Source organism: Oreochromis niloticus, linkage group LG5 (genome assembly GCF_001858045.2).
Source record: "Oreochromis niloticus isolate F11D_XX linkage group LG5, O_niloticus_UMD_NMBU, whole genome shotgun sequence".
Classification (NCBI taxonomy): Eukaryota; Metazoa; Chordata; class Actinopteri; order Cichliformes; family Cichlidae; genus Oreochromis; species Oreochromis niloticus.
Genome location: NC_031970.2, coordinates 15,540,697 through 15,568,551, shown reverse-complemented (window position 1 = coordinate 15,568,551; position 27,855 = coordinate 15,540,697). Strand labels below are relative to the sequence as shown.

Here is a 27,855-nt window from a genome sequence, read left to right as displayed (position 1 = left end):
TCCAGGGCAGTTTTAAATCGACAGATTTTAGATTTTTTACCTTCAGTCAGTTCAATCTAGTAAACTAGAGTACATCTACCATTTCGCTTCAATGATTCACTACCAGAAAAGTGTCTAAGAGTTCAAAGTCTCTATTCAGTGGTGCATTTATTTTCTCTAATGTTTTCTTTAATTCTGACATTTTTCTATATCAAGGAGAAACATTTCAAAATGTAAATGAGTTGCTTCAGAAAATCCTCAAAAATCATCTGATTTGAGCTGAAAACAAAGTTAGCAGAGAAAGCTTTGCTCAGCAGCTTGTTCACTGGACAGTTATTTGTCGTGCAACTTATGTGTCTTTTAACTCAAATGGGGATGCAAAATGGTGCAGGAGGAGAGACGGAAGGTTTCTTGGCTCATCAGGGGACGGTGACGTGGAAGGGGGAGCCTGGGATGTGGTCCTCACCCCACTTGACCACCAGGATGTAGTTGCTCCTTTCCTTCAGTACGTAGCTGACGTTGTACTGCAGGTTGCCCACGTGTTTGACCAGCACCTCCTCGCAGGGGACCTGTGGGCCGTGCACACCCACCAGAAGCATGTAATGATACCAGCTTTAATGTTATTATTTAATATTATTATTTTTTAAAAGTATGATAGCAAATTATTTTTTAAATCCGTTACTTTTCATTTTTGGGAGTTTTAACCTGTGCACTGAAGGGAAATGCGTAAATTATTCTCTTAAAAGATGGCTTCTACATGCAGTTCCTCCTTACCTGCTTTGCTGCAGTCAACAGTGAAGTTGCTCTTCTGGCCCACAAAGGCCTTGCTCAGGCCAGCTCCTCGGCTCACCACCTTGCTGGCATTAGAGTCACCCAGCCTGGACACAGTGCTCTGCATGAAGCTGCTGGATGCCTGAATTGCCGAATCCAGTGTCAGGGTTGATGTCTCTCTGGCGTTCCATACATTCACGAGGCGATTAACTGAGAGGCAGAAGAAAAAATTTAACCTTAACATGTGGTGCAGAAGAAGAAAACTACTGATGAAGCACTGGTGACAGAATAAGCAACTTTCAACAACATTTAATGGTTATTTATTATTAATGCACCTCTGCCAAACAGGTTATGTGAAGTCTTCCGTTTTTATCCTGTAGTTTATATTTTTTAAAATCAGAATTTGGGCTTGGATGAACTTTGAAGTAATGCAGATCTGAATCCAGGAACTTTTGTAAGCATTCTTGACCATTGGCTCTAAGAAATTAGTTCTGATCAATCCTGCACACCCACTCCTGATCCTGAAGTATATAATTAAGGTGACGTTAAAGGAAAAGCGGCAGGCACAATGGGACAGAGAAGGAAAAGGTAGATATTATTATACTATACAGAAAGTAATTGGACAATGTCATTGAAGAGAAGGAGATTTAATTTCGAGAGTAAGACTTGGTCATACAGGTTTAAATAACAAACTAAAAAAGGATGAATAAGCATGAGACAGGGAATTGTGAATTTTGTGGACAAGAGGAGACATTTGAACATGTAATATTAGAATGTGGTAAATATAGGCGGGGAAAGGCAAATGCTCAAATCTGAATTCCAGAAAAGTTCAGTTAAGGGTAAAATATGTATTACAAAGCACTACATGTGATGTAGAAACATGGTTTCAAAAATAAAATAATAAGGCTAAACAAGAGTGTCCCAAACCACCAGCTTGACTTGATTTACTGCAGGGGAACCTCTCAGAAAACTGGAGAAAGTTTTGACAAAGGTTTGAGCTGTATCTTGCAGCTACTGGAGGTATTGCAAGCCACCCAAGGTACCCTCTTCACTATTTCTTCAAGTAGCTGGGGAGAAGGCATTTGAAGTGTACAATACCTTCACGTTTGAATGAAATGGTGATGAGCATTGTTACGCCCCTAGTCTAGACGTGTTGAGACGCACATAAGGTTGGAGGAGAGAGAGACAAGTACCCGCCCTGATTCCCAAGCCAAACATCCGAAACCGGTTGTGAGTAAAACAAAGGTGATTTTATTGAAGGTCAGGAAGCATAGCTCCAGGGTGAACCCAGGCCAAAATAATAAACAAAACCAACTAAGACCCGCCAGAGAAAACTAACTAAACCCTAAGAAAGAAACAAAACAAACAAATTACAATACTAACCCTCGCTCCCTAGCTCCGAAAACAGGAGAAAACTGTTCAAAAGAAAAAGGCGGCTCACCCCTTCCGCTTCAGCCTATGCGTGCCTAAGCCCTAAGTTGGAACACCAGTGGCGGCTCTCACAGAGCACGCTCACACAAATACACAGAAAAGTATAAGTTGGAAACCAGGGCCAGGTCCGCGTCTGCTGTCAGACTGCTCGCTCGCTTCTCTCTCTCTCTCTCTCTCTCTCTCGTGGCAGCTGTCAGAGCGGCTTTTTGAATGCAGTCACGTGTTCCATGGTCCAATCAGCTGCTCACTACTCTTCATTAGGGGAGGGACCTGCAAAGAGTCTTAAGCACAGTAAAGAGACACAGAACAAAACAGCCCACACAGAGTTCTTATGGCCACAGCCGTAACAAGCATAAGATGATGAAAATAACGGAGAAATTTGAGGAATACTGTAACCCAAAAAAGAACATAACCTTTGAAAGGTACAAGTTTTTTACGTGTGTGCAAGGGAATATGTCGATTAGCCAGTATGTCACAGCGCTACGGTAAGGGTCAAATCATGCGAATTTGGACAATTGCAAGAATCCCTCATCAGAGGTCAAGTAGTGTGTAGAATTACATCTGATACAATGAGAGAGAGGGTGTTAAGAGAAGTTGATATTACTCTCAAAAAGCAACTCAAATTTGCATTGCAGTGGAAACTACTAAAGCTCAAATTAAGCAAATGCATGAGGAGGATCACAACGCACAATGAAAGTAAACGTGTAGATGCAGTGAAACGTAAGCAGACACGCAAAAAGATGGAAAAAGGAAAATGAAACTGAACAAAAAAGACAAAGCAAACACGTTTAATTGCAAATAATGAGGAACTGTGCATGCATCACGCCAATGCCCTGCTTATGGCAAACAGTGCAAAACTGTGAGAAAATCAATCACTTTGCCAGAATGTGTAGATCGAGAAAAGTACACACAGTCACTGATGAACCCACGGATCAGCAAGCAAGTCTGTTCAAGTCTCTGCTGACTAAAAGTACAGTTTTAATTCTTTTAGACCTGAGTGCAGCATTTGACACTGTCGACCACACAATCCTATTAAACAGTCTAAAGATGTATCGGCATTCAAGGCTTTGCTCTAAAATGGTTTGCCTCTTACCTGGAGAGCAGATCATACTCTGTGATGCTGGGAAGCCTTTTTCGTCACCCAGGGAGCGGCGGGATTTGACTGCGCTGGAATGAAGGAGAAGGGCATCTACCAAATTCCCACAGTGGAGAATCTGGTGGCTTCTCATCTCCACCCAAACCAGAAACTTTCCATGTCATCTGGTCCATTCCTGCCCTCCAAGGCGAAATGCCTGCAGTCCTCCCTGGCTGACAGGGCGTAAATCAGTTGCCACCACCGTGAGGGCATTGAATGCCTCATCGCTCCTGTTAGCCTACTCAGCGGAGCTTCAGGACCAGACTGCTGCGAAACCCGATGTTAGTGAGCTGTGGGACGAGCTGGGCGTCGTTACCAGTATCTCCACCTCACTAGAGCAACAGTACAAGCAGCGGGCAGAGCTCTCAGCATCATCGACCTCCAGGAGAGGGCAAAATGGCTGAACTTGTCAGGGCTTTCGGACAGAGAAAAACGTGACATTCTGGATGAAAGCATCGACCCCGCTGGCCTTTTCGGGACCGCCGTTGCCAAGATGCAAAGATGGTGCGAGGAGAAAAAGAAGAGGGAGAGGCCCTGCAGCTGTGTCTCCAGGCTGCGCCCCCACCTCCACCCAGTCGCCACACGTTCGGTCAGGTCACCAGCGGTCCAGCTGGCATGCTGACGTTTAAAATCTTAAGGTTATGTATATAACCCCGGTTCTCTGAGTAGCATGAGTGAGTGTCTCACTATGGGAACGCCTCCTGCGTGACCTCATCAGAAGCTCAAATACCATTTCGCCAACCCTTACAGGCTGGCTAAGTGACGCCCATGTCAGGAGGGGCTAGCACCTCCCTATATAATAGGCTGACATAGCGTCAGATGTCATTCAAAACAAGCCCACCTCTTCCTCGCTTCCATAGCAAGGAGGGCGGTCTGGTGAGACACTCACTCATGCTACTCAGAGAACCGGGGTTATATACATAACCTTAAGTTCTCTTTCATAGCATTCGTTTCGTGTCTCACTATGGGAGAAATACTGACTCCCGGATTGCCAGACATGCCTGTTAAGAAGACAACTGTCCCCAACAGCACTTCACAGGGGAGAGGCTCCCACCTGGGAAGAACCTGCACTGAGGACTGAATGCGCCAGGTTAGGTGCTGTTACATCCAACCTGTAAAACCTAGCAAATGTGTGAGGTGAGGCCCAGCATGCAGCCGCACACACCTCCTGAATAGAAACTCCCCTAAAAAGAGCCCATGAGGTTGCCAGACCTCTAGTGGAATGCGCACGCAAGCCAGCAGGAGGCTGAAGGCCCCTGCTAGTATAGGCCAGGGCAATTGCTCCTACTATCCAATGGGAGAGGCGCTGTTTAGACACAGGCTTTCCCATGTGTGGTTTAGCCCAGGACACGAACAGCTGGTCACTTTGTCTGACACTCTGGGTTCTGTCCATATAAATGCGCAGAGCACGGACTGGATACAAGGTATGCAGCCGCTGTTGCTCCTCTGAGGAGAAAGGCGGTGGGTAAAAGGCCGGCAGTTCTATAGGGGAACATGTGCCAACAACCTTTGGGATGAAGGCAGGGTTGAGCCGCATACTGACCCTCGTATTATCTGAGGAGAACTGAATGCATGACTGATGCACTGAGAGAGCGTGGATCTCTCCTACACGCTTAGCTGAAGCTAAAGCAATTAATAGAGCTGTCTTCAAGGACAGAAATTTTAACTCAACCTGTTCCAGGGGTTCAAATGGGCCACAGGAGAGCGCAGCTAATACTGTGGGAAGGTCCCATGATGGAGCCAGTGGCCTAGATGTAGGCAATTTACGCCGTGCACCCTTCATGAAACGGCATATTAGGGGATGCTGACCAACAGTCTTTCCCTCAAAACCAATATGGCAGGCTGAAATTGCTGCCAAATACACCTTGATGGTGGAGAAGGCTTTACCTTCATCAATCAGGGCCTGAAGAAATGACAAAATCACAGCCACAGAGCACTGAAAAGGGATGGCCTGTGATTCTAAGCACCAGCTTTCAAACACACGCCACTTGTGCTCATATAGCGTCCTAGTAGACGATGCTCTAGAACTCTGAATAGTGTCGATAACACTATGAGGGAGCCCCACTGTGTTCAGGTTAAACCACTCACGGGCCAAGCCCGTAGAGCTAGCCTCTCTGGGTGGGGGTGGAATATTTCCCCCCATGCCTGAGACAGGAGGTCTCTGCGTAGTGGTAATGGCCAAGGTGGGCCGCACAGCAACTGAAAAATCTCCGCCAGCCAGTGCTTCCCTGGCCAGTGCGGGGCTATCAGGATCATATAGTGACCTCTCTCTCTCACTCTGGCCAGAGTTGGAGAAATGAGGGCCACTGGGGGAAAAGCATAGAGGAGGGTTCTTGGCCACTCGTGAGCTAGAGCATCCACCCCGAGTGGAGCTCTCTGATCGTGCAGCGAGTAAAACAGGGGACACTGAGCATTCTCCCTGGATGCATAAATGTCTACGGTCGCCTGACCGAATCGCAGCCAGATCTGCTTCACCACCTCTGGGTGAAGCTTCCAGTCTCCGTACAGTGGGTTGCCCCTGGAGAGAAGATCTGCTCCAAAGTTCAAGATTCCCGGCACGTGAGTTGCCCTCAGCGACAGCAGGTGGACACTGCTCCAGACTATCAGTCTGTGTGCCAGTGTGTGTAACTTGTGGGACCCCAGACCCCCCTGTCTGTTGATGTAGGCCACAACAGTGGAATTGTCCGACCTCACTAAAACATGATGACCTCTCAGCCAAAGGGAGAAAATGTTTTAGCGACAGGTGAACTGCCAGCAGTTCCAGACAGTTTATGTGGGTGGAGCGCATGTGAGGGCCCCATTCCCCATTCACTGTTCTGCCTTCGTGGGTGGCCCCCCAGCCCGAAAGAGAGGCATCTGTGGAGACCACCTTCCTGGCTGAAACCGCCCCCATGGCAACGCCCTGAGACAAGAAACCTGGCTTCTTCCACTCGCGGAGAGCGAGTGAACAGTCTGCCGAGACTCTCATGCGACGGTGGCCGTCTCGGTGAGGGTCTAGTCCCCGCGACCCCACCCAGCGCTGAAAGCCTCTCATGTGCAGGCGTCCCAGTGTTATCGCCACTAGAGAAGAAGCCATCAGACCTAGCAGCCTCTGGCACTGTTTGAGGGTCACTGTGTTGCCTCTGCGAAACAGTGCTAGGGATGACAGCATGGTCGCTGTTCTCTCTGGGGACAGAAAAGCTCTCACCCGGAGGGAGTCTAGGCTGAGCCCTATGAAAGTAATGCACTGAGTTGGCTTCAATGTGCTCTTTTCCATGTTTATCTGGAAACCCAAACTCTCTAGGTGGTGTATGAGAGCATTCGTGTGACAAGCCGCTTCCTGGCGGGTTGGGGCTGCCACCAGCCAGTCGTCGATGTATGTGGCCACCCGAATGCCCTTTTTTCTGAGCGGGGCCACTGCTGCCTCGGTGCATTTTACAAACACCCTTGGGCTCAGTGAGAGACCAAAAGGCAGGACTACAAACTCGTATGCTATCCCCTGGAAAGCAAATCTTAGATACTTTCGGTGTGGGGGATATATGGGGATGTGGAAATAAGCATCCCTCAGGTCAATTGATGTGAACCAGTCGCCCGCTTGTACAAACCATAGCAGCGAGGCGTGCGTCAACATCCTGAACTTGTATGTCCTTAAATGCCGGTTCAGGGCACGGAGATCCAGAATGGCTCTCATCCCCCTCCCCCCTTTCTTTGGCACAAGGAAATACCTTGAATAAAATCCGCTGTGCATTTCCTCGGGAGGGACAACTCTTATAGCTCCTTTGTCTCTCAAGTTGGAAATTTCCTCCAGGAGAAAGCCGGCAGACTCGCCCAGAGCACGAGAGTAAATGATTTCTTTGAAATGTGGTGGAGCGACATTGAATTGCAGCCTGTAGCCCTTTTCCAATGTCCTCAGCACCCATGCTGACTGAGTGCAGGTAGCCCAGCTCTTTATGTGGAGAGACAGAGGGCTCACTGGTCACTCCACCGAAGATAGCGTTTTGGCGCCCCCTTGTGGTTGTAGCGCGAAACATACGCCATTTCGGTGTCCCGTCACCTCTGTCGCAGGCGAGGGAGGTGACGGGCTCATCTGCACTATCACAGCCGTGGAAAGGCGAGTCTCCACGGGCTGCGTTATGGCAGACGTTGCTCTGTTTTTCAGCATGTTTGATTTTTTCATGTGTTTTACAACACTCAACAGCGCCCTCGGCAAACTGCCTTGATGCGCGTGTCGGGGCTTTCTTAATACAGAATGCATGAGAGAAGTGCTTGTGAAACAACACTGCGAACTTTGGCTCTCTTTCCCTCTGGCGGGTCCAGTGACAGGAACGCCGGCCAGAGTTATGCACTCTGTGTGGAGCATGTCCCGTTGAACTTGCTCTGGAACGGAGCTGGTTGGCGGCAGAGCGGCCCATGAAGGGGGGAAACTGGGTTCGCTCTCGCCTAGAGGAGAGGCTGTCAGGCCGGCCGCTTCTTCCTCCTCACGGTCGCGGCAGCGGGGGGAGGAGGAGGGGCCGCTTGAGGTCTGGCCTGGGGAGACTGTTCCCGAGTCCATGGATTCTTAGGAGCCCCAGCAGCCTGGGAGGCTGCCTGCGTCTTAGGCACTTTGGGGATCCTGAAAGCGGGGACCGGGTGAGACGCTGCCTGCGCGAATGACTGGCGCAGTGCCGCTGGAGTGGCGTGCTGGGCCCTCCTCGGCAGGCAGAGTTTCAGAGCCTCATCATCTCTCTTTTTCTCCTCACATCTCTTCTGCATGGATGTAACAGCCGCACCGAAGAGACCTTGAGGGACGACAGGGGAGTCGAGGAGTTCCTCTTTTTCCTTAGTCGTCAGGTTGGTGAGCCCGAGCCAGTGTGCTCGCTCCTGAAGAACCATGAGGCCCATGGCTCTCCCAGTAGCCTGTACGGCTACCTTGTGGAGGCGGAGGACGTGGTCAGTTATAACGCAGATTTCTTCCCACACTGTGGTATCTGGTTTAGCTGTCATGTCCTCTTCTAGCTCAGCTTGGTAAGCCATTAGCATAGAGGAGGCGTTGTGGGCTCTTACCGACAGAGCCGCTGCCTTGTAGCACTTATCTGTAAGGCTAGACTGGAAGCGGTCTGTCTTGGAGGGGAGAGATGGAGCCGATGAGGACAGAGACGTCTTCGGGTGAAGATGGCTCGCTATCAATGGCTCCACTTGTGGCATCTGGCGGAGGCCGATAGACTCCATCCCCTCACAATCCAGCAGAGAGCTCCCCGCGATGGGGTGTTTCTCGCTGTAAGGTTTTGCTTTCCACGTCACTGCTATCTCATCGAGTAGCTCCGGGAAAACAGGCAACACATGCTTCCCTGTCTTTTTCGCCTTCGGCAATTTCTTACCTTCAAAACGAGATTTTACAACCTCTGTTTGTATGGCGGGCCACGGGATGTTGAGCCTAGCAGCTGCGCGCTTGCACATGTCCTGCATGTTGAGATCCAGGGGAGACGGCGGTGTCGGTTTTTCAACCTCGCCGGTAGCCGAGTGCTTTGCAGCCCAGCTGATGCTAGCCAAGGAGGTGGAATTTTCCTCCTCCTCGTCAGACAGCAGGAGGTCCGAGTCAGCCGACTCATCTCCGTCCTCGTTAGCATCTCCTCCCCGGGTGACTCCAGCATGGGGGAAAAACTCACAATCTCCGTGTGCCTCCAGCGACGGGAAAGCGGTCGCGATGGGCTGAGGGTCTACCTCTGCCCAGCTCGGCCCTGGCGTTGCGGCCAAATCATCGGGCATCTCAATTTCTCCTTGCACCGCAGCAGCCTCACACAGCAAAGGGTCGCCACCCGACAGGTTAGCCTGGCGAGCTAGCCTGCGGCGGAGTAGCTTGCGTGAGAAAGCCGCGCAGTGGATACAGTCGTGTGCGGGTGTCAAGGCAGCCTGAGCGTGAGATAAACCCAGGCATGCCGCACACACTAGGTGTGTATCCCAGGCAGAAATCTTCTTGCCGCAAGGACAAAGTTTTGCAACTGCGTTGTCAGTCGTAGCCATGGTTAGCTAGAGGGTTGCGCACGTTAGCGAGACCGACACTGAGTGTGGAAAATATTGCTATTCCTCAGCTAGCGTGGGGTGAAAAGTAGTGCTACTTTTCTACAGGTATTGCTACCTAATGTGTAAAAACCGCTAGCGCCGAAGGGTATTGCTACCTGATGGTGAAGCTAGTGGTACCTTTATTAGCAAAGTGTTGCTACTTCGCTTTGGGAAAATATTGCTACTTCCCAGGGTGAAAGTATTGCTACTTGACACCAGCACTAGCTACAGAACAGTATTGCTACTGCTTGTATGCTAGTGGACAACTGAAATGCGGGGAACAAAGCGCCCGGCGACCGAGTTGTTCACTCGAATCTGTGGACAGTTTAGCTTAGCACCCAATAGCACAGTTGTCTACAGGCTTCTGTGAGAAGCGAGAAGAGGTTTTTGAATGACATCTGACGCTATGTCAGCCTATTATATAGGGAGGTGCTAGCCCCTCCTGACATGGGCGTCACTTAGCCAGCCTGTAAGGGCTGGCGTAATGGTATTTGAGCTTCTGATGAGGTCACGCAGGAGGCGTTCCCATAGTGAGACACGAAACGAATGCTATGAAAGAGAACCCTCGCCACCCAGCCCCGCAGGTAGCGGCCCAGGGTCCCCTAGGATCGCAGAACACTAAGACCCACTGGCCCAGGAAACATGTCCCGCCTGCTGCCGCTCAGGGTGCCCCACCACCAGCTAAGCAGTAGGACCGCAAGAAGAAGCGGACTGCCTAACATCCCCCACGGGGAGATCGGAGCCGGACCAGCCTGGGCTTCAAGTTCACTTCAGGGCTCGGTTCCGGAGCCCGTTCGGAGAATTGTGTTCTGTCTTTCAGCACCTGGGACTCGAGTTGGATCCCGCAGAGCGCATTCCAACAAAGAGACGATGAGACACTGTTCAGCTGAGTCAAGCATGTCACAGTCTCACAAAAACACACTGTCTATTAAAAACTCACCCGTTGCATCCAGGCATGTTGCCAGGGGCACGGGAAAAATGTGTGAAAAACACAGAAAATATGTTGAAAAACATAATGTCATCACACCCCCCAGACACCACCGGGATCGATTTCCTCAGTGGTGTCCGGGGCCCTATGAACGCTGGTCAAGCGCACGCCGCCCGCGCACGCGCAGTCAAGTCTAGCCAGCAGGACCAGTTTCCGCCACAAGAGGGAGCCAAAGCCCCGTCTACTGTGGAGTGCCTGACTTTGGGGCAAGCTCTCGCTGCGCCAGAATGGGTTGTGAGGACATTAGAGCGAGGCTACCATTTGCAAATTGCAACCACCCTTCCCACAGAGTGATTTTCTCTCTTGCAAAAGGCGAATCAGCCAGGATTCTGCAAGAAGAAATATCTACCTTGCTATCAAAGGAAGCAGTACGAGAAATACCCCAGGAGCAGAGCCAATGTGGCTTTTACTCAAAGTATTTTCTCGTGCCCAGGAAGGTAGGGGGACTGCGTCCGATACTGGACCTAAGGGCTCTAAATCTGCATCTGAGGTTATACAAATTCAGGATGTTGACGACCACCACTCTGCTGCATGTAGTGCGCCCAGGCGATTGGTTTACATCAATAGACCTGAAGGACGCATATTTTCACATCCCTATTTACCCGCCTCACAGAAAATTCCTGCGCTTTGGGTTTCAGGGCAGAATGTACGAGTACCAGGTCCTGCCGTTTGGTCTCTCACTGAGCCCTCGGGTATCTGTGAAATGCACAGAGGCAGCCATAGCCCTACTGAAGAGACGGGGCATCCGCATAGCAACATACATAGACAATTGGCTGCTGCTATCAGAGTCAGAAATAATGGAAAGAGAGCACACCAGGTTGACAGTGGATCATCTGATGGCTCTGGGTTTCACCATAAATTACGAAATGAGTGTCCTGCAGCCACCTCAGGCCATCTCTTTCATAGGAATAGCTCTAAACTCTCTCTGTGGACAGAGGGGAAAAAAATGCTATCACATGCTGGCATTTTTCAGGTGGGAAGATATCTCCCATTCAGAAGATGCCTGCAGATGCTGGGATTAATAAATGGCTTCTTCACTGGCGGTCAGTCCACTAGGCAAACTGCATATGATGGAGTTTCAGCGATGGGTTGCATCACTGTGACTGAATCAAAAGCGCCATACCCACTGCCATATCAGAGTAACAACAGACTGCGCTGCGGCACTCCACTGTTAGAGAAATCACACATTTCTCACTCAGGGGGTGTCACTGGGGGCTGACACAGCAAGAAAGTTGGTGACCACGGACACGAGTCTCAAGGGCTGGGGTGCCACTCACGAGGGCAGAGCAGTGAGCGTCAACTGGGACTCATGACAGAGGGGTGCTCACATAAACTGGCTAGAATTGCTAGCAGCGTTTCTAGCACTGAGACACTTCCTTCCCCTGTTAAGAAACCACCATGTTCTGATCAGAACAGACAACACCACTGTTGTAATAAATATAATAATAAAGAAATAAAATGAAGAATAAATGTATGTGTATTGCACACTGTTATTATTGCACCTTGTTATAAATATAAATATAATTATTGTTATTGTTGTTACCCCCCCAAAAAAGTCCAGGGAGATAGACAATCAGGTCAGCTGTTTGCATTGATTAGGGCTATTGCCCTGTTGTAAAAGCTGTCCTTGAGTCTATTTGTCCGGGACCTCAGCATCCTGAACCTCCTGCCAGATGGCAGCAGCTTAAACACCCAGTGTCCTGGGTGTGTGCAGTCCCGTAGGATGCTGCGTGCCCTCTTGAGGCAACGCGTGCTGTACACGTCCTTCAGGCAGGGAAGAGGATATCCAATGATTTTTTGGGCCATATTAATGACCCTCTGACGTGCCTTTTTGTGTGCCGTGGTGCAGCTGGAGAACCACACACAGATGCAGTATGTCAGCACACTTTCAATGGAGCAGCGGTAGAAGACGATCAGCAGCTCCTTCTTCAGGTCCATTTTTCTGAAGATTCTCAGAAAGTGGAGACGCTGTTGGGCCTTCCTCAAAACCGCAGAGGTGTTTTAGCTCCATTGGAGGTCTGTGTCGATGTGCACACCCAGGAACTTGAAACTGTACACCTTTTCCACACACTCCCCGTTGATGCTGACAGGCTTCAGCTCAGACTTCCTCCTTCTGAAGTCGACTACCAGTTCTTTTGTCTTGGTGGTATTGAGGTCCAGGTTGTTTTCGACACACCAATCTGACAGCCTCTGAACCTCAGCTCTGTACACCGTCTCATCTCCCCCAGAGATGAGTCCCACCACAGTGGTATCATCTGCAGACTTAGTGACTGCGTTGTCTGGGTGGGAACTAACACAGTCATGTGTGTACAGAGTGTACAGTAGGGGACTCATTACACAGCCTTGTGGAGAGCCGGTGTTAGGAAAGCTGAGGAAAGATGAGGCCCCACTCTAACTCTCTGTACACAGTCTGAGAGGAAGTCTCTGATCCAGCAGCAGGTGGTAGAAGCAAGTCTGATATCCAGCAGTTTAACTATTAGTCTGTCGGGAGTATCGTATTGAAAGCAGAGCTAAAGTCAACAAAGAGCAGCCTGGCGTAACACCCCTGTTGTTCCAGGTGAGAGATAGTGGTGTGGGGCATTGTAGCAATGGCATCTTCAGTTGATCTGTTAGCTCTGTATGTGAACTGGAGCCGGTCAAGTGTGGATGGCAGGCAGGACATGATGTGACGTTGGACCAGTTTCTCGAAGTACTTCATTATAACAGGTGTTAGAGCAACTGGTCTGTAGTTGTTGAGGCTGCTAATGTTGGTACGCTTTGGGAGTGGGACAATTGTTGCTGACTTTAAGCACAGCGGGATGCAGGACTAGAACAGTGAAGTGTTGAAGATCTTAGTGAAGACCCCAGCCAGCTGGTCTGCACACTTTTTTAGGACCCTTCCGGTCACCCCATCTGGACCAGCAACCTTCCTGGGGTTCACTGCCCTCACTGCGCGCCTCACCTCATATTCCTGCACCATGAGGCTTGGGCTGCTGCTGCTGTCCGATGTTTTTGCTGCTGCTGCCTCTGGTCCCTTCACCTCAAAGAGTGCAAAGAAATGGTTCAGCTCCTCTGCAAGCGCCAGGTTACCCTCAGTTAACGTGGTATTGCAAGGTTTGTAGTTGGTTAAGTGTTTAACTCCCTGCCACACCTGGCGTGAGTTGTTGTTGCTGAAGTGGTCTTCAATCGTCCTCTTGTACGCTGCCTTGGCCTCTCTGATGCCTCTTTTCAGCTCAGATCTGGCTGCACTGTACTGCATAACATCTCCGGATCTGAAAGCAGCGTCACGGTTCTTCAGGGTTCATCCAGGGTTTCTGGTTGGAATACACCCGGAGATGTTTGTCCACAGTGACAGTGTTGACACAGAAGTTAATATATGAGAGCACTGATGTTGTGTGCACTTCGAGGTCCTGATGTTCAAACATGCTCCAGTCTGTGTTTTCAAAACAGTCCTGCAGCTGATGTGATGCACCTTCTGGCCAGGTTTTCACAGTCTTTGTGGCTGGGGGGGGCTCTCCTTCTAATGGGAGTGTATGCAGGGATCAGCAGCATGGACATGTGGTCTGACAAACCTAGGTATGGTAGAGGGGCTGCTCTGTAGCCTTTTTGGATGTTGCTGTATGCTTTATCCAGTGTGTTTTTTCCCCTTGTTGCACATTTAATATGCTGTTCAAATCTGGGGAATACTGACCTTAAGTCAGCATGGTTGAAGTCCCCAGCTATGATGTGCACTGTGTCAGGATGAGAGTTTTGCTGACTGCTTATTGTCTTGTGCAGCTCCTCCATGGCCGAGTTAGCATTAGCATCAGGTGGTACATACACGGCCATTACCATGACAACAGTAAACTTGCGAGGTATGAAGACGGGTCTACACTTCACAGTCAAATATTCCAAATCCGGGGAACTGTGGCTGTCTACAGTCTTTGTGTTTTTTTAACCAGCTGTCATTGATGTCGATGCATAAACCCGCTCCTTTGTTTTTACCGGAGTGGCCGTTCCTGTCGTGACGGTGGACCGTGTGGCCTGCTAGCTCAATAGCCGAGTCTGTAATTGATGGCTGCAGCCAAGTCTCTGTGAGTAGTACAATGCTGCTGTCCCGTACACACTTGTTGACTGCAGTCTGTAATCTCAGTTCGTCGATTTTGTTGGTTATGGACCTGATGTTGGAGAGGAAGATACTCAGAAGCGGTGGCTTAAATGGTTGTTTCTTTAGCTGTGCTAGCGGGCCTGCCCTGCAGCCACACTTTTGCCTCCTTTGTTTGTTTGTTTGGATTGCCGCTAGGAAGAACCAACCATGGAGACCCTGGAGTTCTTATTATGGCCTCCGAAATGCCGTAAAAGTGGTGCAAGTCCGACTATCACCACTTGTCCCTTGCTGTCCCTTGTACAGCGTAATCCCAAACTCAGAATGTCCTGACGACTGTAAGTGGACTCTACTCGATGTATAATAATAAAAAAAACACATACATCCACACATATGCACATAGAAAAAGTAAAAAACAAAGCACCGAACGTGAAGAGCAGTGAGCCGCTGCATCTGTGGGCGCCACCATCTTGATACACAATGCCTGGTTGAAATAAAAATCCTGTCTTTGAAGACTGCATTGCTTCTGGCTCTCACATCTGCAAAGCGTGTCAGCAATATTCATGCACTATCAATACACAAACAGTGCACCCGATTCACGTGGGATAACTCTAGAGGTGCGTCAACACTAGACAACAAAAAAGGAAAACCCAGTTCAATAGTCCAACCACTGCCCTAGTGGCAGCAACAGTTCTGGCGGCCGACCCCGTGGACGGCAAAACAGGCAAAGCCCGCTGTGGGTCAGGCAGTGGTGGGAAAACAGTTCAGGCGGCCTACCGCCAACCCCTTGATGGAAGCGCTGCAGCTCCGGCGGGCGGCCACAGGTCCGGCAGCAGCGGTGAAACAGTTCCGGTGGCCTGCCACACACCCAGTGGCAGCGACGTGGCAGCGACGTGGCAGCTCCGGTGGGCGACAATGTAGCACAACACACAATCCACGATGTGCTGGCCGTGCAGGACGAAGACGTGGCGCCCGTGCTGCTGGTTGCGGCCATGCTGCTGGTCGCACTGGACGTGGGCGGCGTGGAGGGCGCGCTGGACGTGGGCGGCGTGGAGGTCCCTCCGGCACGCCGACCTCCAGCTCTGGTTGAGTGGGTCCCTCCGGCTTGCTGAGCTCATCCACTGGCGGCACGGGCTCCTCTGGCTCGCTGAGCTCATCCACTGGCGGCGCGGGCTCCTCCGGCTGCGCTGCAACTACAGATGGTTGATCGGGAGGTGAAGATGGTGATACGGCAGCTGCAGGCGGTGGAGATGATGGTAGAGTAGGTGATGTAGATGGTGAAGCTGAGAGTGCTGCGGTCGCTGCAGTCTGATGGGACGCTGGTGGAGAAGCAGCTGCAGAGGGCGGAGGTGATGATGGTGTGTCAGCTACTTGCGGTAGACTGGACCGCGATGCAGGAACAACAGACGGGTGAACTGACGGCAGAGTAGGTCCAGCAGGCGTATCGACCTCCATCCGACTGAGTTACTGGCTGGGCAGCAGGCTGTGCTACGGCTACCGGCTGTGCTACGAGATTAGCATTCACACAGTCCATGGTTGGGTATACAGATAAGGGGAGTGATGATGAACTGTCCATATGACTCACCGCAGCCGGCTGATGAAAAGTCCGGGAATCCGGCTGCGGTGAGGAGCGCCGGCGGTGCGAGCATCGCTTCTTTGACGATGCCGGGGCCGGCGTGTCAGGCTGAGGTTCCACCAGCTGGTCGGGCTGGAAAGCAGCCTGGTTAGGAGAATAGAGGTGGAGAGTGTTAAGCAAAAAATCCGCCACGACCGGCTAGAGAGACTCTATTACCCAGGGGAAGCAAAGAAGCATCTCCTGCAATCGCTTCTCCACAGCGCAGTGAAACTCCTCTCCGGGCGTATTTATCCATAGGTCACACAGCTTATTTACTTTGCCAGTTACCTCCCTCATGAGCTTCTCCATTGAGTCCGCTGGGCCCATAATGGCTGGATCCTTCTGTCACGGGCTGCGATGTTTGACCGTGGAGTTGCAGTGAAAGTAGGGCCCAAACGCGAGACTCTTAGTGAAGGACAGTGGATTTATTGACAGGGGGGGTGGAAAACACACGACTATATACAAAATCTCGGCACTGTGGTCCCGTGGCGATTCTCCCTGAATCCCACACAGTGCAGATGTCCGTGAAAGGTGAAAAGTGGCGACTCCAAAAACTCCCACACCGTGACTTCCAAAACACACTCCGCTCTAGATTCCTGGTAACACAAACACATTCAGGTTAGCAGGAAATCTACTTTCTCGAAGGTTTATACCAAGTCCACGGCTGTACTGACGAGTTCAGACTCAAGGATCCAACGTCGGCCTCAGCTCAGCTACAGTCTTAAATACCGCTCCCTTGACGAGTGTAATCTGCTGCAGCTGGCAGAGGAGGATGAGCGGCAGGTGTGGCTGTCTCTAGTGCAGAAACACTTCCGGGTTCGCAGTCTCCTCAGCGAACCAAAACATCCGGAAGCTCACACGGAGAAACCAGGAGAAGAAAGGAGAGAAAACCAAAACACCACACAGAAAATATAAACATAAACATACACTAAAATACATGAGCCTTGGGTCCCTAGACCCAGGCCATGACATATTCAGGCCAAATCCGGCCTTTTTGCCCAAAAATCCTTTATCTCCAATGCACCCCATTGGAGCTAGAAGCTTTTTGCCCTCCTCCTTTCTCCTCCCCTGAACAGGAGCACCTATATGCTCTCTGTCCAGTTAAGAGCTTTATGTACCTATATAGAGAGAACGAAGGCCTCCAGGAGGTTGGATCAGCTGTTTGTTTCCTGGGCTAAACCACATGTTGGCAAGCCCGTTAACAAACAAATCATTTCCCGCTGGATTGTTGAGGCAATCCAATTGGTTTATTGCAGCACCGGTATGCCTCCCCCTGGGGGGGGCTTCGTGCTCATTCTGCTAGAGGGATGGCAACCTCTTGGGCCCTTTTTAGGGGTGTCTCTATAGAGGAAATATATGAAGCATCGAGCTGGGCTTCACCTTTGACCTTTGCAAGGTTTTACAGGTTGGATGTCACTGCACCATCTCTAGCCCACACTGTGTTAAGTGTGGGTCCCCACGAGACCTCCTAAGTTGGCAGTCAGTCGTTCAGATGGGCTTATCTGGCAATACGGGAGTCTGCATATCCACATAGTGAGACACCAAAATAATAATAATAATAATAATAATAATAATAATAAACTTTATTTATAAAGCACACTTAAAAACCAAGGGTATGCCAAGGTGCTTAACAAGTAACATAAGGAATAAAAGGAAGATAACAGAAATAGGACCAAAGCAAGTACTAAGTATGCAAGCAGGTAGCTGTCACTGATACATAGGAAAGCAACAGGTACAGAGCAAACAAGAAATTAAATGAGCATAAAAGTGCATAGTGTAAAATCATACAAGAAATATTAACTAGAGGGAAAGGCAAGATTGAATAAGTGGGTTTTTAGTCTTGATTTGAACAGTGCAATAGAATCAGATGCGCGGAGGTCGAGAGGAAGGGTATTCCACAGTACCGGGGCAGCCAGAGCAAACGCACGGTCATCCCAGGACTTCAGCCGAGATCTGGGTTGGATCAGAAGTTGTTGAGTGGCAGATCTAAGTGTTCTAGCAGGAGTATGTGGTTTGAGAAGTTCACTAAGATAACTTGGTGCCAATTTATTAATAGTTTTGAATGTAAGGAGTAGTATTTTAAATTGAATACGGTACCTTATGGGCAGCCAATGCAAGCTAGCTAGAACAGGAGTAATAGGGCAAAATTTCCTGGTACCAGTCAAGAGGCGGGCTGCTGCATTTTGGACTGTTTGCAGTCTAAGAAGAAGAGAAGAGGGAAGACCGTAGTACAAGGAGTTACAATAATCCAGCCTGGAGGTCACAAAAGCATGAATAAGCTTCTCCAGGTCCTCATGTGGAACATAATGCCTAGCCTTAGAAATAAGGCGCAGTTGGTGGAAGCTAGATCTCACTACAGCAGATACTTGCTTATCGAGTTTGAGCGAGCTATTCAGCAGTACACCCAAGTTACTGACATAGTCACAAGAAAAATTAGCAAAGGAACCCAGGGCAGCACAGAGTCGGGCACGAGGGATTTTACTATTGAACACCACAATCTCAGTTTTCTTATCATTTAACACAAGAGAATTACTCAGGAACCATTCTTTGACCTCCCGCATACATTCTTGAAAGTGGTGTAGGGACACAGCAAGGTCGTCAGTAAGTTCAAAATAGATCTGTATGTCATCGGCGTAACAGTGGAAGGCGATATTGTATTTTTCAAAGATTGCGTCTAGGGGGAGCAAATACAATGAAAATAGAATAGGGCCTAAAACTGATCCTTGAGGCACACCACAACAGACTGGAGCGGAGGAAGAGGAGAAGGTGCCTAAGTTAACTGAAAAGGATCTGTCAGCGAGGTATGATTTAAACCAGTCGAGGGCAGTGCCTCTAATACCCACAGTGTGCTCAAGTCTTAGTAATAAAATGTTATGGTCCACCATATCAAAGGCCGAAGAGAGGTCGAGTAAAACTAGGACCATAGAGCGTCCAGTATCAGTGATTACAAGAATATCATTAAGAACTCTAACCAACGCCGTTTCAGTGCTATGTAATGGCTTAAAAGCAGATTGAAATTTCTCAGCGATATGGTTCGTGTCCAAGTACACCTGGAGTTGGGAGAGAACTAGTCTCTCCAGGATCTTGGACAAGAACGAAAGCTTAGAGATCGGTCTGTAGTTTGATCGGTCTGAATGTTTGAAAGAGAACTTGAGGTTACTCTATTCCATAATCTCCGTTCTCTGATAACATCAGTGAGGTGTCTCACCAGATCACCCTCTTTGCACGAAGCAAGGAAGAGGTGAGCTTATCTTGAATGATAGGCGATGCTATGTCACACCCTTTTATAGGGAGGAGGGTGGCCCTCCCTGACGCAAGCGTCATGACTGCCAGCCAATGCTGGCTCGAGTAATGACATAGAGGCTTCTGAGGACAATGCTGAGAGAGCGTTCCCAATAGTGAGACACCTCACTCATGTTATCAGAGAACGGGGGTTACAAAATAGAGTTCTCTCAAGTTTTTCCTCCCAGTGCTTGACAGGGAAGGTCCATTTTTCTGTGTCTCTGACAATTCCTGCATCTGTTGCTCTTGAGATGGCATAATCTGTAAGTTTGGTGAAAGGATTGATTGTTCTCACTTATTAGTATCTTGTCCAGTGAAGTGATGACCTTCTTGTGTGTTTAGGGAGTTTGTTACATTACTAATGGAAGCTAGCTGTTGGTGCTTTGTTTAGCCTGCTAGCAACATACTAGCTTTTGGTTTTCACTGCATTACTTGACATGCTATGTCCATTTATTGTTGATGTTGAGATCTTGTATTGGTTGTTTACACAATGCAACAATGTTGAATGTTACATTTGTGTATTTGTATGGAGACTAAATACACCTTACTCTGTTTCTGTTATTACAGTTTTACAAGAATGAAAGTATTACAAATGGTACCATTAGTAAATCTCCAAAGAATGTGACATGGTCTCTTGAGTGTTCACTGAAGCCATTTAATGTTTAGCTCTCTACATAAGCTAAATAGTAACATATAGCTGAGAGCAGAAGAGGTGAATAAGACAATGTAATTCCTAACAGTCTACTACAAAGAACAGGAAACAGGAAGATGCTTAAACCAACAAATGTGAAGCTGTCAACATATACTGGAGACAAAATAGCATTGAAAGGACAGTGCATTTGGACAGTAAAATTCAAAAAGAAAGGTTTTGTTGTGGAGTTCATCGTCGTCAAATCAGAAACCAAGCCATTACTGGGAATTCAAGCATATGAAGAAATGGGGCTCATCAAGAGAGTGATGGCACTGAAAAAAAGAAAGAATATGCAGATGTGTTTGAGGGCATAGGTTGCCTAGAGGGAGAATACACCATTTGAATTAATGAGAGTGCGGCACCAAAAGTTTACCCACCTAGAAAAATTCCTGTCACTTTAAGAGAAAAACTCAAAGAAGAACTAAAGAGAATGGAAAAAAATGGAAGTGATCGCAAAAACTGAAGAGCCCACCCAGTGGATAAATCCAGTCATGATTGTGGAAAAGTCTACTGCACAACTGAGAATCTGCCTAGATCCACATGATCTCAAATCAGCAGTAATGAGAAAGCACTACCAGTTACCAACAGTTGAAGAGATAACAAGCAGACTTTCAATGGCCAGATACATCACTGTGCTTGATGCAAGCTCAGGTTTTTGGCAACTTAAATTAGATGAAGCCAGCTCTTGCCTCTGTATGTTTAACACAACCTTTGGTCCTTACAGATTCCTTTGCCTGCCTTTTGGAATTAATTCAGCTCCAGAAGTATTTCACAGGACTGTGAGACAGCTGTTTGAGGGGATTGAAGGCGTAGAGACGTACATAGATAACCTTTTGATCTGGGGTGAGACAAAAGTACATCGTGACTACGGACTGAGGCAAGTGCTTGAGAGAGCAAGAGCAAAGACAAATGCAAGGTATGCCTGGAGGAAATTAAATACCTTGGTCACATCTTCTAAGCAGACGGTTTGAAACCAGATTAGAGCAAGATTGAGGCAGTGAAGAAAATGCCTACACTAGAATCCAAAAAAGATGTAGAGCCATTTCTAGGTATGGTGAGATATCTTTCTGTTTCTTATTGAGGAGTAAAGTGATGGTGATGGACATTGGGGTGTGACGTGAGTTTATTTGGTGGTTGCGCTAACAGGTTGCACACTTTGCGCTTGCCTAGGGTCCTGCAGCCAGCCGTTCCTTCTGGTGTATTGCCGCGGTCTTGCGAGTTCACATGGCTAGTGGGTCCTCGCTATTGCTGCCCCAGCCCAGCAAGTGAGAGTTCCATTGCGGGTGTCCGGCAGTTCTTGCGGTCTTGCGAGTTCATGCTCTGCACCCACTCTGTGCTCATTGTTGCAGGCTGTGTTCTCTCTTACGTATTGTCTGCAGTCTCGCCGGTTTAAGGCCCTTTCGCATAGGACACGGCATGTGCTGCACCGACAGCGAACTAGAGCAAAAGACACAAATTTTCTGTTGTGCTGGCCACTGCGCTCTGCTTGTACATTATTTTTTTTTCATCCACTCTTTGTGTACTAGATGCGCCTGCTCCCTGTCATTTCAAAACATGCATCGCTCTGACTTTGTATTGTCTACAACAGTTTGTGTTGTGTTATGTTCAAATGTTTAGTAAAAACGTTCATTGTTCAGTATTCATAAAGAAGAAACCTCTGCAACATTCATAATTAGTGAAGAGTGTGTCATTTCCATAACACTCCTTTCCTCCCGAGGTCCCCAGAGCCATTGAATAATAATGACTAAAGGCTCTGGAGGCCCCTATATATGCACACAAGCCTTTGTCAAAAAGTTCACCGAACTCAGACATGCAGAGAATCTTTTCCATCATCATGTAGTTGAATAGTGCAAATGTACATTACAGCGTGCAGTGGTCAAAATTCAACTGGTTTGTTCTGGCTCCCCCCACCATCACCAAACTGGAGAGCCAGAGACTAGTTACAGCGTGCAGTGGACTCGCCCAGGTGACAGGCTCTTATTCCAGATAGCAGAGGATGAATGAGTCATGGGATCTTCCAGAACACCAGAGAGAGCAATAGGAGCGGGAAGTGGTGTGAGAAAGGAGCTCCTGAGACAGGACGAGGAGGAACCAGCTCACTGGAGGAATAAGATGAGGAAGAGGAGCAGGAAGAGGATACAGAGGAAGGGAAAGAATTGAGGGGTATGAGGAGGGAACAAGGCAGTAGAGGAGGAAACAGGAAAAGCTGAGGAGAAGAAGAGTCCTGATTGACAAGAAAAATAAATTTTCACACAATGATACTACATAAGGTTTTTTTTGTTTGTTTGTTTGTTTTAAGTGAAACAAGAAAACCCAGACTGCTTTTCTTATTAGTCCTCTGCCTCACAGTGCAGACAGCCAATCAGACGAGCCTTCACATGAGCATGGTGGGAAAGAGTGCGTGTATCTGTGTACCTGGTATCTTTAGGCTGAGGTCGCACACACTCCCGACACTGGCGACAGACGCCGCCTTCTGTCGTCTGGTGATGCTCTCCTGAATACGACCCTCACCCGTCACCCGCACCGTGAATGGGCTTCCTGTTGACGCCACACGTTCGTTAAGTTGCACGCTTCATTAGAACACTGAAACTGTTTTTCCAGCTACTTTTTCTCCTCTCTACCTGGCACATGCTCCTCAGCGAAGCGGATTGAGACGATGTAGTTTCCAGGTTCGGTCGGACAGTAAGTGACTCTACAGGTCCCGTCCTCCATGTCCTCTGTTTGGATGTCTACCTTACTTGGACCTTCAATGGACAGAGCCAGACCGCCATAACCTGGAAACAGATCGCACAGATCGCCATCATTGGCATTGACGTCATTATTAATAGTGCTTGAAAGTAAGAATTATGAGTTTATATCAGAAAATAAATGCATTGTTTAGAACGGGCTGACACTGACCTGCCTCCCGCGTGTCGACTATAAAGCTGGCGTTGTTGAAGGTGGTTCCCTGGACGAGGCCGTCACCGTGAGCTTTGACTCGACTGGTGTCGCCAATCTCAGACTGGACGACCATGATGGTGATGGGACTGTTGGCGACATGACGACCATTCTTCAGGATGCTGACCTGGTGCTCGCCCACTTCCCGGGGGATGAAGGAGATACCTGTGAGGAGGAGAAAAGAGTTGAAGGTGAGAGGAGCAATTTCGGTAAATGTTGTACTCATTTTATTTTTCTGAAATGTGCCTTTGTGGATCTTACCGATGTGGTTGTTGGCCATCCTCTTCAGCAAGCAGGGCTCGTCACGTCCAGAGGGCGACCTGATGCTGGCGCTGAGCAGGCTGAGGTCCGTCTCATTGATGTCCAGAGAAAAATCTGCAGCCGAGCCCAGTTTGACCTGACAGCGCCGCTGGTTGTCCTCTGAAAGACAAACAGAAGCAAGAAGGTAAAGTGTTAGATGATAAAATATAGCAAACCCAGAGGAGACAACGGTGGGTAAATTATTGAGATGAGAACTGTAAAAACTAATTTCTTTAATTTTTCAAAAGATCTGAATTTATGTCTACATCAGTAGCAAAATAATCACTTGTTTAAACAAGCTCAACTTTTTTAAACAAGTGAGCTAACAAGCTACAGTGCTAGACAGTTTACAGTACTAATATTGTGCGTTGGTGCCTGACTGGTGATCCTGGCGGTGAACGGGCTGCCAGCGATGTGCTCGTCATTGTATTTGACCAGGATGTTGTAGTCTCCTGGCAGCGTGGGCAGGTAGCTGACGGTGCAGGTCCCGTCTTTATTGTCCACACAGCTGATCTCCGCTTTGGACGGACCCTCGATAGCCAGGTCCAAACCTCCTGGACAGACAGGCTTGGTCAGCGAGACTGAACTGAGTCAAAACAGACTGTTAAATAATGAAAAATAAAATGTATAATCCGTACCTTCGGAGGCGTCCTCTGTGAAGACTGTGAAGGTAGCTAACTTGTTGGCGACACCATAACTCAGACCAGGACCGTAGGCTGTGACGTTGGGACTGCTGGTGTGATTCACACAGAACTGAAGGGGAGATTCTGCAACACATATAGTTAACCTAAGTACAGCAAACCAAGTTTGCAGTAGCAGTAATAATACTGTGAAATTCATGAGCCCTCAGTAAACCCAACCAGCCACTTCAGAACTCAATTCAGACACCCGCCAAGATTTACCCTGACAAACTGAGGCCCCTGTGAGCAGCAGGCTGTAGTTCTCTAATGTCACATGAGTGTACGCGTTTACCTGGGATGTGTGTGCCATTGTATTTGATGTGCATCTCGTGCAGACCGGCCTCAGTAGGAGAGTACTGCACTGTGACCGTCCCATCCAGGTTGTCTGTGATGAGAGGCTGAGCGGATTTACCTGAAGGCATCAACACCTCACCTGTAAGAGATTAGCCATTTTTGTAATGAAAGAGTCAGACTGTCCATTTATTGGTCAGTGTCTTAAACTCTGATCTATTCTGCTTTAACATATTAGTTTGTACAGACTGTGTCATTTCTAATAACTAAACCGATTATATTAACCCATGAATGTCTCAGCCACATTTCATTTTACTGGTGACTCACATCCGTCGATTCACACAAAAAATGTATTTACTGCTGCAGCTGGCAGAGTAAGCAGTTTTTGTACTGCAGAGAAACACAAAAAACTGAAAATGTGTCAGTTAGCCTCTGCTGATCTGAATGAATTACAATTTTCATGTTTTAATTGCTTACTGTGTGCAGTGAAGTTTTAAATAACTTATGAAATTTTTTCTAGAATGGCTGGTGCTTTTTTGTTATGATAAAACCTTATGTCTCTCAACACCTCAAATAAGCACAAATTCACTGAGACCATCCATCCCTTTCTTCCTTACCAGTGATTTCTCCCTTCCTGAATGCAAAAGGAATCACCATGTCGAAAGGTCTGAAGCCACTGCCGTTAACGCTCGTACCATCTGGCTGGTAGCTTTCCGACTTCACCTGAATACAAGACAAAGACAGAATTTAGCATGTCAGTGAGGGGGGAAAGCCCACACAAGGGCATCCTGAAAAGGAGTTGTGCAATGAATGATGAGAAAGAGGTGGATGACGGTGATGATGGGTTGACTCTGTGATGCAGCCACAGTGATGAAAATGCACCAAGAAAGAAGAGGAGCCAAGGTTGCCATCACAACAGCCTCCCTCCCTCAAAACACCTCTTTGCAATGCATCTCGCACACATGGAGGAATCTGAGATGTGTTCTCTTCTCACCGTGACTTTGAAGGGACTGCGCGGGATGTTTTCCCCTCCAAAGCGGACGTAGATGACGTAGTTCCCAGGAGCTGGCGCAGTGTAGAAGATGTCAAAGGTGCCATCTTCATTCTCCAGCACCTCGGCCTCCACCTCTGTGCCATTGGGCTGAACCACCACACAGCTCACTTTCCCTTTACCAGCACCCTTTGCATTCACTACCAGACCCAGCTCCTCACCAATGGCCACAGTGGGACCCACACCTGAACCTGGGTGGAGGACATGTTGTGAATTAATCAAACTGCTAAAAATAAATGAGACTCCTGTCAGACTCTGATCACATACCGCTCACGGTGCACTTGCTGGCATCACCAGTTGCTGTAGCACGGACTCTGTAAGGTGATGCTGGGATGTCATCGCCACCATATTTTATAACGATGGTGTACCGGCCAGCACGGTCAGGGACGTATGATACCCGGTATGTACCATCACCGTTGTCATGGATCGTGGGCTGCTTAGGTTTACCATCCTGGTCCTGAAGAGGAAGGAAGTCAACAACAGTCAGTGTGGGGTCTACTTTAGTGTGTGTATGCTTATAATTGTGTGTGATACTGACCGTGATGAGCACGCTCAGTTGGCCTTGGCCAACGTCTTTAGCATTAACATTGAACTCAACGGGGAAGCTGGCGGGGACGCCGCTGGTCAGCCCAGGGCCGCTGGCTTGTACTTTGCTGGCATCATGAGTGGGCAGAACCCGAAACTTGAAGGGACTGAAAGATCAGAGACGTACTTTCATGCATTTAAAGATTGTGACTTTTTCTTTTACTATTAATATGCAGTTGTGGTGACCTGTGAGGAAATAAACCAAACTAAGAAATCAATAATCTCAAATTCATCTCAAGATATTAAGAGATCTGATTCAGAGACATCACGCACCTAACTTCAAAATTTGTTATTCCCTGTCACGAAAATATTCTGTTGTTGTACTGTGGTTCATTAAAAAAGTTACTGAATAAAAACAGCATATATGAATTTAACACTTGTTTTTTTAAAGTCCACAATAGTCTCAAATATGCACCCCTCTTTTTTTAAAAAAAAAGAAAAAAGAAAAAGGATTGTTATCTGTAGACATTAGATTTCAGCCTGTGAGAATTCAAAGAGAGAAAGTATCCTATCCCTAATCAGCATCTGAGGTGTTTTAGTTTTTCTCTAAAGCCTGTTGATTGGGAAACCAAAGTGCTAATAAACTTATTTAATCTCTAAAGCAAAAGTATTTTTTACCTGGCGAGTTAGGGCCTCGTGTAAGAAAGCTAGGGTGTCTGGGCATCTGAGGATTAATAATATTTTGTACAAATACTCTAACATATGATTTTTTTTTCCAACTTATCAAATAATTGCTGCAGAAAATAATGTTTTTGTAGTCTCGGAAACCTTGACCTCACTCGACTCCATCATGTCCTTAACTGGGACTTCCTTAAAGAGAAAAATTGGATACCTTTTTGGCTTGTCAGGAAGCTGGTGCCTCTCACTGGTCAGATGTTCATAGTTGGAGAGTTCTGGATGAGCAGTATTTGGAGTCTCAGGAGTGTAAGAGACCAACCCCTTCATCTTGTTCCAGATGTTGTAACCCAGGTTGCTCAGGTGTTTGGCCACATTTATCAGAGCTTCTGAGACCACCTGTGGAGCATCCATCAAGGGATACTGCTGGACCCTTTTCATCGTACCCTTGTAGTTCTTCAGGAATGAGATGTTTTCAGCTTTCAGCTCCTCCTCTGCAGCTCTGATTGTGGCTGAAAGACCTGCCATCTCTCTGCTCAGAGCCGCAATCTTTTCCTTCATCTTCTGACTCTTTTGTTGCTCTTCCTTTTTTAGAACAGCCAGCCTGGTCTTCTCTTCCTCATCCAGAAACATGCGAAACTTCTTAAACTGCTCCTTGATCTGCTTCTCTGTTTGTTGAGCCTGGATCTTAATGTGTTGCTCTCTTATATCAAAGTTTCCTTTCACTTTTTGTAAGACCTTCAGTTTGTCCTGTAATGGTTTCAGGGCTTTCTGGAGCTCTTCCTTATGATCCTGCGTGGCTTCATCGATGGGCCTGAACTTGTGGTTGATGTGTGCTCTCGAATCACGACAGATGACACATGCTGGCTCCTGATGGTCCAGACAGAAGAGTTTGAGTTTCTCGTGGTGCAGACTGCAGAGAACCTCAGACCCCGCCGAAGCACTTGGATCTTTCTTTTTTAAGTAGGCCTCAGCGAGGTTCTTTAAGACCAAGTTACAGGGCAGGTCTCTCTGTTTAGATATTTTCTTACAGACTGGACACTGCTGTTGCTTCTTCTGTGCCCACCAGTGCTTCAGACACATCTTGCAGAAGCTGTGGCTGCATGTCAGGAAAACGGGATCCCTAAAGATGTCATGGCAGACGGGACAGGAAAGATCCTCCTCGGACTGGAAAGACATCTTTTCTCAGAGAGAGAACTGTATAACAGGAAGGCGGCCAGGTTTACTTTCACTTTTGGTTTGTGTTATAAACATATAATATTCCAAGATAAAAAATATACTCTTACCTTTACTATACTAGTTTGTCTTTGTTGTCCTTTCTGTGTTGTGATCCTAACCTTGAGATAAATCTTTTCTCTCTGACACCGCTTTTGTTTTTCTCAGAGGAAGACGAATGTCCAGGCTGTGCTTTTTTCTTAACCTT

General features: G+C 48.0%; 2 protein-coding genes across 9 annotated transcripts; both read right to left on the bottom strand.

The window, feature by feature from the left end:
- LOC100711120 (filamin-B-like) lies at positions 1-27,855 on the bottom strand. 8 transcript variants are annotated; one of them, XM_019359174.2, is made up of 15 exons: positions 27,719-27,855; positions 26,650-27,629; positions 25,771-25,924; positions 25,500-25,689; positions 25,176-25,423; positions 24,799-24,904; positions 24,183-24,323; positions 23,849-23,977; positions 23,591-23,764; positions 23,172-23,330; positions 22,872-23,075; positions 22,595-22,747; positions 22,389-22,511; positions 754-960; positions 1-548 (listed from the first exon to the last, which is right to left on the bottom strand). In XM_019359174.2, the coding sequence occupies exons 2-15, from the start codon at positions 27,609-27,611 to the stop codon at positions 442-444; spliced, it is 3,057 nt and encodes a 1,018-aa protein (XP_019214719.1). In that variant the 5' UTR covers positions 27,612-27,629; positions 27,719-27,855; the 3' UTR covers positions 1-441. The 8 variants fall into 8 exon arrangements, 3 of the variants coding, with proteins under 3 accessions (XP_019214719.1, XP_025763199.1, XP_025763200.1); XM_025907414.1 differs by lacking the exons at positions 1-548; positions 754-960 and adding an exon at positions 16,699-16,853; XM_025907415.1 differs by lacking the exons at positions 1-548; positions 754-960 and adding an exon at positions 18,065-18,199 and having other exon boundaries at positions 27,719-27,854.
- On the bottom strand, positions 12,455-16,698 carry LOC112846956 (uncharacterized protein KIAA0754-like). Its single transcript, XM_025907416.1, has 2 exons — positions 15,971-16,698; positions 12,455-15,886 (listed from the first exon to the last, which is right to left on the bottom strand). Exon 2 carries the CDS (start codon positions 15,838-15,840, stop codon positions 15,127-15,129), a length of 714 nt encoding a protein of 237 aa, XP_025763201.1. The 5' UTR covers positions 15,841-15,886; positions 15,971-16,698; the 3' UTR covers positions 12,455-15,126.